General features: G+C 42.0%; 2 protein-coding genes across 3 annotated transcripts; one reads left to right on the top strand and one right to left on the bottom strand.

The window, feature by feature from the left end:
* Positions 1 to 343: 343 nt before the first annotated feature.
* Positions 344 to 1,390, top strand: LOC139300351 (complement C1q-like protein 2). The gene is made up of 3 exons (XM_070923407.1): positions 344 to 636; positions 720 to 854; positions 941 to 1,390. The coding sequence occupies exons 1-3, from the start codon at positions 381 to 383 to the stop codon at positions 1,225 to 1,227; spliced, it is 678 nt and encodes a 225-aa protein (XP_070779508.1). The 5' UTR covers positions 344 to 380; the 3' UTR covers positions 1,228 to 1,390.
* Positions 1,391 to 2,108: 718 nt separating this feature from the next.
* Positions 2,109 to 11,082, bottom strand: mylk5 (myosin, light chain kinase 5). Of its 2 annotated transcripts, XM_070923405.1 has the most exons (17): positions 10,916 to 11,082; positions 8,942 to 9,091; positions 8,261 to 8,413; positions 7,879 to 8,061; positions 7,397 to 7,432; positions 6,193 to 6,320; positions 5,920 to 6,073; positions 5,521 to 5,832; positions 5,322 to 5,430; positions 4,917 to 5,120; positions 4,599 to 4,816; positions 4,391 to 4,514; positions 3,343 to 3,495; positions 3,131 to 3,260; positions 2,952 to 3,039; positions 2,686 to 2,826; positions 2,109 to 2,542 (listed from the first exon to the last, which is right to left on the bottom strand). In XM_070923405.1, the coding sequence occupies exons 1-17, from the start codon at positions 11,049 to 11,051 to the stop codon at positions 2,337 to 2,339; spliced, it is 2,625 nt and encodes an 874-aa protein (XP_070779506.1). In that variant the 5' UTR covers positions 11,052 to 11,082; the 3' UTR covers positions 2,109 to 2,336. The 2 variants fall into 2 exon arrangements, with proteins under 2 accessions (XP_070779506.1, XP_070779507.1); XM_070923406.1 differs by lacking the exon at positions 8,261 to 8,413.
* Between the last annotated feature and the right edge of the window lie 2,842 nt (positions 11,083 to 13,924).

Raw genomic sequence — 13,924 nt, 5'->3', positions numbered from 1 at the left:
AGGTTTTGCTAATAAACCTTTTTACCTGCTTCTGTTCCTCATGTTCTTTGCTGCCCTGCCCCACCAGCCGTGTGTAGCTGTAGATCTTTCAGTTCCCTGTTACTCAGAGTGCACTCTGACGTTTATGGGGCAGGGCTAACAAACTGCACAATACCCTGTTTGAAGTTTATTAAATCAACATCATCTTTTAAATCTTACAGTAACATGCTATATATTAACAAGTTGGACTTTTGTGTGTGTTTGTTTTTGTTCCCAACTGTCACCTCAATAAATGGGTTTTTCCTGAAACTGGTATTTCTTGTTTTGCACAGTATCAGGTGAAGAATAAAAGGGGGAGGCTTGACAGAGTGCATAGAAGCAGAGATTTCAAGACGACAAGGATGAAGAAGATTGGACTCCTGATTCTAATGTTGAGCTGCTCTCTAGGCGAAGTGCAAGTTAATGAACACAATGACAAAGTCGGTCAGTGCTCAGGATCAACCAGCTGCTGTGACATCCACTCCCTCACTTCCATCGCTCAAAACCTGGGAGCTGTGGTGGAGAGAGTCACAATCATGGCGGAAACAGTAACACTCCTGGAGGCTAAATTGCAAAACACTGAAAAAGAAGTCCTGGAACTGCGGAGCCTGATTGGAGGTAACCGAGCAATTGTTTTTATGGGATGTAATTCTTTCTGTTGTAAATTCACAGCTCTGTTTGTGGTAATTTGATCCTCTCAGGCACACCTCAAGTGGCCTTTTCTGCCGCTCTCAGGGACTCTGGCTCTGGAAACACTGGACCTTTCACCACTGCTACCCCACTGCAGTATAAGAGGGTCTTCTCCAACACTGGCAAAAGCTACAATCCTTCAACAGGTGGTGTATGCTAGAGGGAGAAAAAGACACAGAGAGAAAGGCAAATGAGAACTCTTGAAATTTAAACCATTTTCCTTCTTTGGCAGGCACTTTCACAGCAATGGTCAAAGGAATGTACTTCTTTCGATTCTCAATGTTCAACAACCTCAATCCTGTTCCCAACTCTGTTGTGAGCCTCATGAAGAACAGTGAACGGCTGACATCAGTCTGGGACACCACAGGGTCAGACAGCAACGACATGGGCAGCAACGCTGTGGTCATCCCCCTCGAGGTGGGAGACAATGTGTATGTGGAGCTCCAGGCAAACAGGATGGTCTATGATGATAGCATGAACTACAACACCTTCAGTGGTTTTCTGCTCTTCACAATATAATTCAAACATGATTTCAGGTCTGAATGGGTCTTCATGCTTTTACAGTAGAATGAATATACACTTTATTCACACTGCTGACTGCTTATTAGGAAATGTAGATGCAATTTGTTTAGCCATTTTATTAATACAATCTGGGTATCCAAATAAATATCAAGCTTTCTCTGCACAATGCCTGTATCTCTGTTTTCATCACGTTTTGGTTTCATAACACTAACAGTGTTGGTTACTTGTTTTGAAGGTAAACATGCACATAAGAATGGTGTGTCTAGAAAAACACTATAAAAAAATAAATATAACAATTGCTCCCCGTTCGGATCAGAAGTAAAAAAGAAGGGAGTGGAAAGTGGCGTGTCATTGTCAGAGGCAGAGTCATTTCTGGATGTTGAAGATGTGTGAGGCAAGGAAACTGACACGACTCCAAAAAGGCGCAATGGACAGTAATTCGGTTTGACTTCTGAAGGGGAAATACCGGAAAGAGTGTATCTTGAGTATGTGTGTTACAGGGTGAGGCCATATGAAAGAGCTCCTCTCAGATTCTTCTGCTGTCAGGAACATGAACATGTTACTGCAGTATGTAGAGGAGTCAGATGAGGGAGATGTGAGAAGGATAACTGCAATGTTGAGTTACAAATTTGAGATAGCAAGCATAGTGCCTGCACTACATCAGATATCACAAGTCAGATCTTCACTACGTAACTCAAACAGCATCATTTTAGACCTGTTTTCTTTTCAAAAGGGATATCTCAATTTATTCATATTTCCACCTGATAGGTTTGGAGGGGAATTTTGAAATGATTTAGCCATGAGCCAAAGTAAGAAATAGATTCGTGGTTTTAGCTGAAACAACACATTGTTGAAGACAGTGAATAACCATATCTTAGTCCCATGGAAGAAATATACCTTTATCAATGCTTGTAGCTCCGTAGCAATATTCATCGTTTCATACCTTTCGTACAATAATACATGTATGATATATTTCCAGCCACAGTACATAATGTACAGTTTGGTCCCCATTTGTATTAATACAATAATGTACAATACAACTGTTCAAGGCACTCAAGAACATTACGTTTAGACATTTTATGTCTGCATATATAGATATAATGAATCTACTCTTGAACAATGAGCTTGGCTGAGCAGAATGTCTCCCCATGGTCATTGGTGGCTCTACAGGTGTAAATGTTGGTGTCTTCTGGGCCAACTTTGGCTAGGACCAGGGCACAGCGACCATCCTCCTCATACTCTATCTGCACTGTAGATGACTCCACCACAGGCTCTTTATCACACAGCCACACCACCTCTGGGTCAGGGTATCCTGCCAAGATAGATGGGAGGGGTGAGGACATGGGTAAAATTTTGCAATACATTGTTTTTAAGTCTTTTGGGGGAAGTTCAAGTCAAGTCAGAAGTCTTTATAAGCAAAGCACCCAAAAATAGTGTGTGTAAAGTCGTGTGTACCTGTGAGGTGACATGAGAGACGGGCACTGGATCCCAGAGCTACTGTCTGGTCCTCCAGGCTCTGGGTGAACTGGGGTGGCCCCTGCATTTTGCGCTCCAGAGACAGCAGGGCATACTCTGCCTCCGGGCTCAGGGATGAGGCTGGGACAGAGAGGGAGAGGAAGGAGGAAGTAGATGAAATAGGGGGGAAAAACCCATACAGCAAGGTTAAACCAGGAAAACTAAAATGGTCCTGATAAGATAATAAAAGAATGTGAGTGTCTAACCTTCTCCAGGGCTGGTAGGAGATCCAGAGTTGTCACCTTTAGACAGTAGAGCCATTCTCTTCAGGGCTAACATGGCCTTACCTGCTTTCTATGTAACAGAAAATGTAAAAAGTCTGGAGCAGAAAACAAAAACAACACCAACAATAATGGATTAAAAAAAAACTTTGCTGAGGTGTCACCTTCCACTTCTGCCGGGCTAGGAACCTCTTCATCTTATCCTTGGACAGATTCTTGGTGGTGACGAGATCTCCAGAGTCAAATGCTGCAATCCAAGGGTGGGCAAGTGCCTCTTCACAGGACATCCTCCGTCTGGGAAACACACAGTGTTATAGTTGGTTAAGTGAAGATAGTATCTAGAAGCTGTGCTATAGCTATACGTTTATTAAATCACCTGGTGTCCTTGTTGAGTAAGGAGCTGATGAAACTTTTGGCCTCATCTGTAATCTCATCAAAGCTCTCCTCATCAAACTCCCACTGGGCAGCTGTGACCAAGGCCAGGGTCTCTGTATCACTGTTACCCTGGAATGGAGACTCACCACTCAGTCTGAAGCCCAGAGGAAGAGAGACAGCAGTGTCATTATATTGGCTGTTTCTACCCACATCCACCAGATGGCACTAAAACATAAAACAGACTGTCAATCCATCATGACTGTCACCAGCGGCACAGTTTTATCAGGATATGTTGTAATTGATTAAAGGCCTTTTGCCTGAGAGGTAAAGTGGATTGGGTCAGTTCCATGTACAAGGGCTCAACTGACTCAATCCTAGTTTGATGTAATAGCTTTAGTCTACAAAATGTCCCACTCACTCTGTCAGAAAATCTGCCCTCACCAATGTTGATGAAAAACATATGCTTCTACATTTTGGGAAATACACTAATTCAGTTCCTTGCTAAGAGTTAGGTGAGAAGTTTGATACCACTCTCATGTCTGCACCGTAAACATGAAGCTACCACCAGTCGGTTAGCTTAGCTTAGCACAAAGACTGGAAACAGGGGGAAACAGTTATCCTGTCTCTGTCTGAAAGAAACAAAATCCACCTACCAGCACCTCTAAAGCTCACTAATTAACTATTATTAACTAGCATTATCTAGTTTGTTTAGTCCATACAAAAAAACATAGTGTAAAACCACATATTACGGTTTTACAGGGGGTTATGTGGCGGACAATTCTTTTGGCTGGGCGCAGTAACTGGCAACCTGGAGTGCCAGGCAACCAGTGGAAACTCCAGGAAGAGCTTTATAGGTGCTGACAGGTGGATTTCATTACCTTTGGACACAGCCAGTCTAACCCCAGTCTTTCACTTTTCCAGTCTTTATGCTAAGCTAAGCTAACTGGCTGCTGACTCACTCTCTGCAAGAAAGCAAATAAGTGTGTTTCCCAAAATGTCTACTACTCCTTTAATGTAGCAAGGGCTATGGGAGTGATAGTGTGACTCACAATATGTAGCAGATGACCCCAATGCTCCACATGTCCGTGGCCGAATGCACAGGCTCATAGTTGATCACTTCAGGTGCCACAAACTCTGGAGTCCCTTGCATCACCTTCAGAGGTGTGTTGCCATCTGTTAAACATGCGTTACATAATTTGGTATTGAAACATACACTATTATGTCAAGTAAATATTAAGAGAGTTTCATTACACATACCAAGCCTCATGGCTAATCCAAAGTCAATGATCTTTATGGAGGTGCCGGTGGTGTCAACACACACAATGTTTTCAGGTTTGAGATCCAGATGGACAATATTCTGCTGATGCATGTAGGCAATCCCCTCCAGGATCTGCTGCATGTAGTGAATACTGGCATGCTCTGTGTGCTGAAAGTTGTCGTCCACGATACGTTCAAACAGTTCCCCGCCTGCGATACTACAGTCAGACAAACCATAGTGACAGCGGACGGTTATCATATCTCATTTGCAGGTGCTATAAGAATTCATCCCCTTTGGGCTTTCATGATGATACTCACAACTCCATGACCATGACCATCTCAGGCTTGTGATCGTATGCCGCGAGGCAATGAACCAATTTGGGGTGGTGGAGGTAGTTCATCAACTCTATCTCTTTTCGGGCAGCCTCCCTCTCCTTGGCACGTCGGCCTTTGTAGAACTTCCCAGCACACACACAGCCTGTCTCTTTGTGGGTGAGCTTGAACACCAGGCCAAACCTTCCCCTAATGAAGAGACAGGTTTAGTCATTCTTATCTCATCGTAGATCTTGAAAAATGTGGTAGTGTGATCCCATCACAAATAGAGATTGATAATAAAACCCAGAAAAACTGTTGCTTTCTACAGTAGGAATGTGTCTCTACATGCATTGGACTTGGCAAGACCTCCTGTCTTTCAGTGAACCCACGTTCCTGACAGATACTCACATTCCCAGTTTCTCCTGCAAATTGTAGTGATCTGTGACTTTGTGAGCAGAGTCAATAGTGACACAGGTATACGCTTGAGGGGCCTCCTCTTCTTGTGGTTTGCCTAAATCTACACACAAAGACACAATAGCTGTAATATAACCCTCATTATATTTGCCTCTATTTTCAAATGTGGTATCAACAACCCATATCACCTCACCTTTCTGCTCCATCCTAACCACTGGTGACACTGGTCCTGGCTCACTTTCTCCCACTGAGTTGTAGGCCCTCACTCTGAAACAGTATTCCTGTTTAGGCTGCAGCCAAGAGCACACTCTGTATGAGGTACTCTTACACTGGGAAGTGAGCTCGCTCCAATCCCCAGACTCAACACGTCCTTGATTCTTTACCTCGACCACATAACCCAGGACTGCACTGCCGCCGTCGTAGCAGGGCCCTGACCAGGACAGCACAAGGCTGGTGGCAGAGATGAGGGAGATCACAGGGCAAGAGGCTGGAGGCTGTGGCCTATCTGGTGGGATGATGATACATAAAGTGCTCAAGTAACTGCAAACTTACTTCACATGGTCCTGACACTGCAGAGTGTGTGTTGTCTTACCTATGACAGAAAGGGTGAGCGTGTGTTGTGCTGAGCTCTTGCGGTCCTTCACTACAACAGTGTAGCGACCCGTGTGCTGTGGTTTAGCCTCTGCTATAACCAGTGTGCTGCTCAGATCAGTATTTTCTACCCACAGCTCTGGATCATCCACTATCTGCAGATATAAAGTGTGTAAAGAAAAAGAGAGAGATCAATAATACTGAGAAACAGTGGAGACAAGCAAAGTTGGGATGGCAGTGGATATTTTGTAAACCAGCCTTAAAATTACGACACCTGTTCTTTGTTTCTGATCCAACATGACACTACAGGAGGACTGCCGGTGAAAAAACACGTCACCTGGGCAGGTTGTCCCACCTTCACCTCGATGTGATGTGGAGCGTTTTCAAAATGTAATGTTGGACCTGCGAAGACAAAACAAAGTGAGTGTTTTGACTCAGAGCCTGCCTGCTCAGTGTAGCATTATTGGTCGGGTTAACATCATACTGGAAGGAAACTATCTGTGTGTGTGAGCACCAGATAACGTGATCTGTGCTGCACTGTAAGACTGGAAGTGTATTCTTTCCCCTGAGACCCTTATTATTGTAGCATTGAGAAGACCAAGTGTCTCAACTAGAAACAAATGCGAAACACAGATGACCTACCCCACACAAGTACAACCAGTCCTTGTGTAATCAAACAATGTTAAACTAGTTCAGCTGTTCTTTGAAGACACCTATGTATCCCGGTTCACTAATATGTTTGACACACTCAAAATATTTACTCAGACAAATATCCGTAAAGGAAGCAAACACAGAACATACATTTGGAGTCTATACTGTATCCTTTAGTTAAATAATGAACTATTAATTTACATTAGATTAGAATATTCCATATATGAGCTGGAGTCAACATAATCTCTCACAATGTCAGTATTCAAATACTGTGGCATCGGGATGGTGAATTTGACTAGAGACAATCTGATAAAATTATGTTTAAATGGCTTTAATATCTACCGTTTACCTTCTTAACAGGCAAACTTGTTTTATTCTAAATTATTAACTCTCCCCGTCTAACCATAGATTATATCTAATTCATAAAACCATAAAAACAGTATGACATATCCAGGGCTCTCATCACAGACATTCAGACCTTATTATGTGAGCTTTTCATGCTTTTATTGTTGCAGGCTACTCCCTAAGGCAAAGTTCGCCAGTGTATTGGAGCACAATAGCTTAGAGCTTGACAACATTATAGCAAGAACAAAAGCTAAAAGCTAAAAAAGAAGGTGTAGCTCCAGGGTAAACTACAACAGCATCAGAAGAAACACACATACTGAACAGACTCTTATGGACAAGTTACAAAACATAAACAAGCCAAATCAGGCAATGTAGAATATAGAAAAGTGAGAAATGGAAGTAGTGATGGAGGAAAAAACAGGTGCATTGCTCGGTCATTTGGCAGGGATAGTGAGTGAGGAGATAAAGTGTGTGTTTCTCACCTGTAGCTGAGTTGGATCTCTTCTTTGGGATGACTTCTGCAGAGACGGATGAAGCGCAGGAAGGTTTTAGTAGGGGAGGATAAAGGTGTGGCTCTGCTCTTCTGGCTATCAGTTTACAGACTCAGCCAGTTTTACTGTACAGTGCACAATCCACATCCCTACATGGTTTTCACTTGAGACTGAGATCCTTGAGTGGGTGTATCAAAAAGCTACATACGAGTACTGCATAGTTCCTGACTGGTATACATGTTGCCGGACAACCAATCACACAAGGACTGGAAATGATGTGTTTCCTATACATTTAAAAATATAACATGGGTATCCGGAAGAGGTTAAAACAATGGTTAAGAGGCCGAGATAGTTTCCTGGTGCATCAAAACATGTAAGGAAGGAAGCAGCACTGTATGTGCAATACATTGACTCCTAAAATGGTCAGAGATGATCAAATCCTTTATGTGTGAAATTAATCATTATCGGATTACCTCTTGGAGTTGAGGCTGGGCTAAGCTTATCAGAGCCTGTAGGTGAGGTACAAATAGGTCCTCTGAACTTCTGCAGCTCGTCTTTGGGAGACTGTGGTGACCTTCCATTCTCCGTTATGCTCTTGAATGCAGAAGTGGGGACATTTGAGACATGATTCTGCACACCATAGATAGTCTCAAAGTCTGGATTGGTTGTCATCAAGAGGAAAAGGAGAAAAGACCGCAGAATGTCAGAAAGGAAACTGTCTAACTTCTGTAATTAACAGAACAAATATTCTATTGAATGAGGAGCCCTGCTTTACAACATGCAAGAGGCAGAGTTTATAATTAGCAGGAAGACGTCTGCATGAATTGACTGTAATGTCTGCCATGTCTCCCTCACCTCTGACAAACACAGCAGCACAGCAGGATGTCTTCCCTAAGCTGTTTTCTGCCAAACAGGTGTAGGCGCCAGCATCCTCCGGCAAGCACTCCCTCACCACAAAACTCATCTCCCTGCCATTGAAGGAAGGAGTCCCAAAACGGGCCACTTCACCTGCCCATAGGAGCAAACAAACAAACTAGAAACACTCTCTCCCTCTAGTGTAATGTGCAAGGAAGAGCAATGAAGAGGAGGCATGTGAGAAAGGAAGGGCTGACAATGATGCCGGATACGGGAGGAAAGAGACTGTTAAGCTCTAACCCTGTTGTGGATTTGTCATAACAAATGCTTGTTGCATGGCCAGGCATTGTTCAAACCCACACTTTGGTTTATAATTATAATAAACCCCATAATCCCAAAGTCTAAAATACCCTTTTCCAGTTAAGGGAAATGTGAAAAAAAAAGTCAGGCAAAAAGACATCAAGAATGTTTCCATTTGATGTAAAAGATAAATAACTTGTTTTATAACCAAATTATTTTCTTAATTTATTATAATGTAGAACAAAATAAACTGGAATTCAGACACTATGTTATGCTATGTTTATTTACAGTGACTGTATCGGGGGGGGCTTAGGGTACTTTGGGTCAACATTAAACCCAAGCAAACATCGAGATGCAGCAGTGTAAATTGTCCCTGCTCACCATTGTGCAACCACGACACTTTGATTGGCTGGCTTCCGGTGACAGCCCCGCGCAGTGTGATGTCACGTCCTTCGTCCACGGAGCAGTCGTCCAGGGGCTCTATGAAGACGGGTGGATCCAAACGTTTGCGAGAGGAAACATTAAGAGACCCTGGGTATGGAGGAGAGGGTTGGAAAGAGGTGAGGAGTCGGATACAGAAAAGAAGAGCATATTAACCTCCTAAGACCTAAGCTCTATCTTAATTTCACTTTGCTATTTGGGCTTATTGGGACCTGATAAGTATAAAAACTAAGCATCATCTGTTGACATGATGTGGTTCCGCATACGGGGACAATTTTGAATTTCCATATAAGCAGAATTAAGTATTATGGTATAACCCAAAATGTGATGTCCACGCATGTGGATGCCAGGTCTTGGGAGGTTAATATATTAATAATGACTTAAAATATTATGTGTTTCACATTAAATCACACACTAAACTACTGTATTATCACGCCTTGTCAGAGTATGTTCCACTTCTCATCTACCATAACACACCACTTTTTTTGTTCTTCCTCTTCTCTCATTAAAAGTCATGTGAATTCACTACCCAGAAAACCACAGCACTGACATCAACCCTCTGCCTTGATATAAAATACATAGTTCATGGTAACTGGGCTGTGTTTTTGTTTTCTTTTTTTAAGCCTTCCAGGACCAAGTCTTACATTAAATCCAGTAATTTCACTGAAGTCAGAGCTGAATCATTGGAGCACGGAGGTGGGTATTCCCAGGAAATGCTCTCCCCCTGATCCAGTAAAATTTCATGAATCAAAAGCACATTATCAGCACTACAGGCTGACAGTGAGTGGTATCACCAGTACAATTCACTGCCATTACAGAGGCCTGTCTGGTGTATTGCAGTACTTTAGCTAAACATTGTGTGAAAGTGGACCAAATCTGGTTGTGTGTTGTAATACCATATTAAAACATATATGGTATACTAGTTATGGTTTATGGTGTTTTACCATCAACCTTTAGCCAGTGTTTACAATGCTGAATTATTCACTGTAAAGCCTGATGTTTGAGGACAGGCACTGCCTGCTGTTCAATCAAGCAACTACTTTGAGCTGCACACACCTCTGCACACAGACACACTGAGAGGTGGATTTTCACACCTTTCTCACATTAAGACTCTGACCGCTCTCTCGCTCTCTTTTTTTTTCTTCTTACACTAAAACTTTTACTAGCAGGTCAGTGATGTGAACCATCACTCAGCTGAACCAAAGGCTTACAGGTTGCTCTAAAAAGCTTCTACTGTTGTTGAAAACGAAACTTTCAAAACACTTGTGGTTGACATAAGTCTGTTTTATCAGTTCCTGATATTTTGACATGTAAAAGATACTGTACAGGGTAGTCATCTGACAGACAGATGTGTGTGATAATATCTGCCTGATGACAGTTTACGCTGAAATTATTTAATTATGTAGACTTATAGACAGGTACATTATATTTAAATAGCCAAAAGATTAAACCTAACTGTGTTCGGTTTTCAAGTTAACCCTTACAGTTTCACAGTAAAAGCCTCAAGTTTATATTAGAACAAAGTGAAAAAGATGTGTGTTCTCAAGCTATGAGAGCATAACAAATTTTATGTTCAGTGTGGGTTGACATGGAAGTGAAAGGTCCCCTTTGCAATAAACAATCAGATACTTACTTATACTAACTAAATACTAACTTTAAAAACAACAACTTGAAGCGTATGACACATTTCTCTGGAAAAGTAAAATCTCTTTTTACACTAGGAGAACAGTAAAGCAGATTTGTTGTAGCCTGTGCAGTGCACCAAACTGTTACCAGGAAGCATCACCATGTTCAGACTTGTCTATTCAAACCCTGACATTAATACAGGAAATACTACCAGTTGAGCTCTTTCCAACTCAAATACACACCCTTAGATTATTAATCTCCTCTCTCCCTCTCGCATGCAGCCCTTACCTGTGTCAGTACATTTGTCTGAAGTCCTGGTGTCAATAGTTTCCGGCCCATTCCCTGGTGCAGGTGATGCACAGGGCGGCTTGATGTGCATCCTGAAGGTTGACACATAACGCTGTTTGCTGTCATCACCATTCATTTCTGTTCAAAAATACTCTGGTCTCTGACCAGAACAACAACATATAATTTACACAGTCATTTCCCAAGCTGATTATCACACTTCCTCTCTTTCTGCACTGCTGTGTGGGACTCTGCTTCTTGAGCTCTCTCTCTTCTGTAAAACCAACACTCTGCCTCTCTTTTTCACTCCCTGCTAAACCAGTGCAGCTCTGCCCTCACTCCTCACACTTCTCTGCACATGTTCGAGCCCTATTTTTCTCACCCTCCCCTGAGCTACACTAACTCCACCTACTTCACAAATCTTTCTGTTTTACTTTGGCCTTCTCATGCAGGTCAAGCATCTCCTTATCTCTCCAAAGTCACTCTAATGTCACATCCTCCACCCACTACTCAAAACCCTGTCTTTATTATCATGGCTAATAGACACACACTACACATAAACAAGGAAAGACAGAAAGCGGGAGAGTGGGGGGGGCTTATCTACCCACCCAGCCAAAGGTCGTATTGTGTGCTGTTTGTTGAATGCGCTGCCGTTTATCGATTTCCCTGTTTGCCCTCTCACTTATCAATGCTGCAACTGAACTTTGTGTTGCCAGTGACGTCAGCATTTCAAAGGTTCATTTCACGCCAGTGGATTGTAAAGCTGTGATTGTGAACAGGCTCATAAATCCTATGTGGCTTTAAGTCTGAGCGGCGGCCCCGTTACAGTATATCCCAGCACACACAAGGTGACCATTTCCAGGGTAACAGCGTCACTTCAAGAGATCCACCTGCTTCTACGGTAACCAGAGATGTCTCAAGAGGGGCCTGCTGTTGTTCTCATGATGAGCATTTGTTGTTGAGACAGTCAACCGAATAGATCATACAATCTGCATGGTTTAATATGGGAAGCCATCATTAGGGAACAAATATGTAACAATTTCAACCTGGCGTGATCAACCTCAGTGAACACAACAGAGGCCCACTGAGGTGATTATAACACCCCTACCCCCCAGCTTCCTATGAATTCAACATCAGTGATCACACAGAATAGCACTGTGAGGGGCTTGTTGTAATTTCTGTGAGGGAAGAATTCCAAAATCAAACATTTACCAATGGGCTGCACACACAGAGACACCATTGTAAGGATATTTTTATGATGCTGATTTTTATATACAACTGAACACGTCTGTAGTATTGGCCCTTATTTGTGAAATTCATCACTGTTCTTAAATAGCTGTATATCAGTGTATTTCAGTAAGTGCTGCTGTGAAAGTAGCCCAGCCCAGTCTACTAGATATCATGTTCTATCTTTTTTTGCCCACCTCATTGTTCTGAGATGAAATTAACCCAGAGGTGGAGTGAAACCACTGGAATTCACTAGAAATTCACTGTTAACTTAAAAATCATCTTATACATACAACAGAAAGAAAAAATATAATACTGCAGATAAGACAGTCAGAACCCTTTTCCTTTCTCAAGCTGCATTTGCTCGAGACGGACATCCTCCATGCCTTGTTTGGGATTACCACGTAGCCACAGGTTCCAATTTACAAAGGTAAGATCAATTGATGAGTCCACAAGTTAATCTGTCAAATAATCATGGTACCTTACACTGCATGTGCTACCTGCTGTAGCACACATTGATGACACTGTGTGAGTGATTCAATAAATCTGATTGTAATGGTGTTAATGGGCTCCTGGTGAAGCTAATTGTTGTGATATTAAGAGAGAGTGTCACAGTACAAAAACAAATCACCATTTTATCTATGTTGCACATCATGATGGACAAGATATCTAATAACGTCTGACTCAAAGCCTTGAATAAGGTGTGACTTTAAATCAGATTGGACAGCTTTAAATCAGATGTGACAGCTTCCTGGGGAAAAGAAAACACACGCAGAGAAACTTAGCAGAGACTATAAAGCTGCAGAGCTGCTCATTAAGAGGAAACAGTGAAAATGCTGCATTTCCTCCACAGAGCCTTGGCCTGTAGTAATTAATGTAATGTAGGCACAGGGCCACTTACTACACACAATAGAGTCTGGAGCAGGAGGGAGACATGCTGACTGACCCATTAATCTACCTCCCCCTCCACATGCTGCAGCTTCTACCAGTTGATGGTATGCATGCAGGTAGTTTGGTCTGTTCTCGCTCCTGGAATGACTGCTGAGATCTTTCCAGAACTAGCCACCATGACTCCACAATCTAAATCAAGGGGATAGATGCAGACTGGAGATAGTCACAGCAAAGTGAAGAAAGAATTTGGTCTTAGGGATCTTTGTAGTGCTTCAAACGTGAAACTGATGCAATGTGAGACAGGAAAAATACCCTGAAACTGCAATGCATATCACATATTACTACAGCACAAATGTCTGACTGCATGCGGTACAATCTAGGAAGTGAGACATAATGGTGCAGCCTGACCATCCTGTCTGAGTGGTGTCACTGTGCTTCTTTACATCTGTTTGAGGATTGTTGCAGATACAAAACTGCTGCCATTTAGCTTATTAAAAAAGACTGCGGACAATTTCTGGAATAAAAAATTGTGGAAAAGTTATTGAACTAATGAAAAATAATGTATCAAATAATGAATAAGTCATTATAGAAATGGTATAAAAATAAGAAAGTATTAAACTAATAGCCACAGTATCACAATGCCAACAGGTGGCAAGCAGCATTCATTGACAATGCATATACTTAACATATATGCTGGAAAAAAACCCATGTTATTAGTATCATATCATTATTTTCTGGTGATGTAATGAAGCTATGCTGTTTCTTTTTCCATCACATATGATGACTTCAGTTCATACAGTATATGAACTGTTTATTTTATTTTATCTGTTTTTGCAACATCATATATGATCCTTCAATACTAATGGTGAACAAAAATATGAACAACATACAAAC

Source organism: Enoplosus armatus, chromosome 17 (assembly GCF_043641665.1).
Source record: "Enoplosus armatus isolate fEnoArm2 chromosome 17, fEnoArm2.hap1, whole genome shotgun sequence".
NCBI classification, from domain to species: domain Eukaryota; kingdom Metazoa; phylum Chordata; class Actinopteri; order Centrarchiformes; family Enoplosidae; genus Enoplosus; species Enoplosus armatus.
Note: the sequence above shows the minus strand (reverse complement) of the source record. Positions and strands in the feature narration are given on the sequence as shown.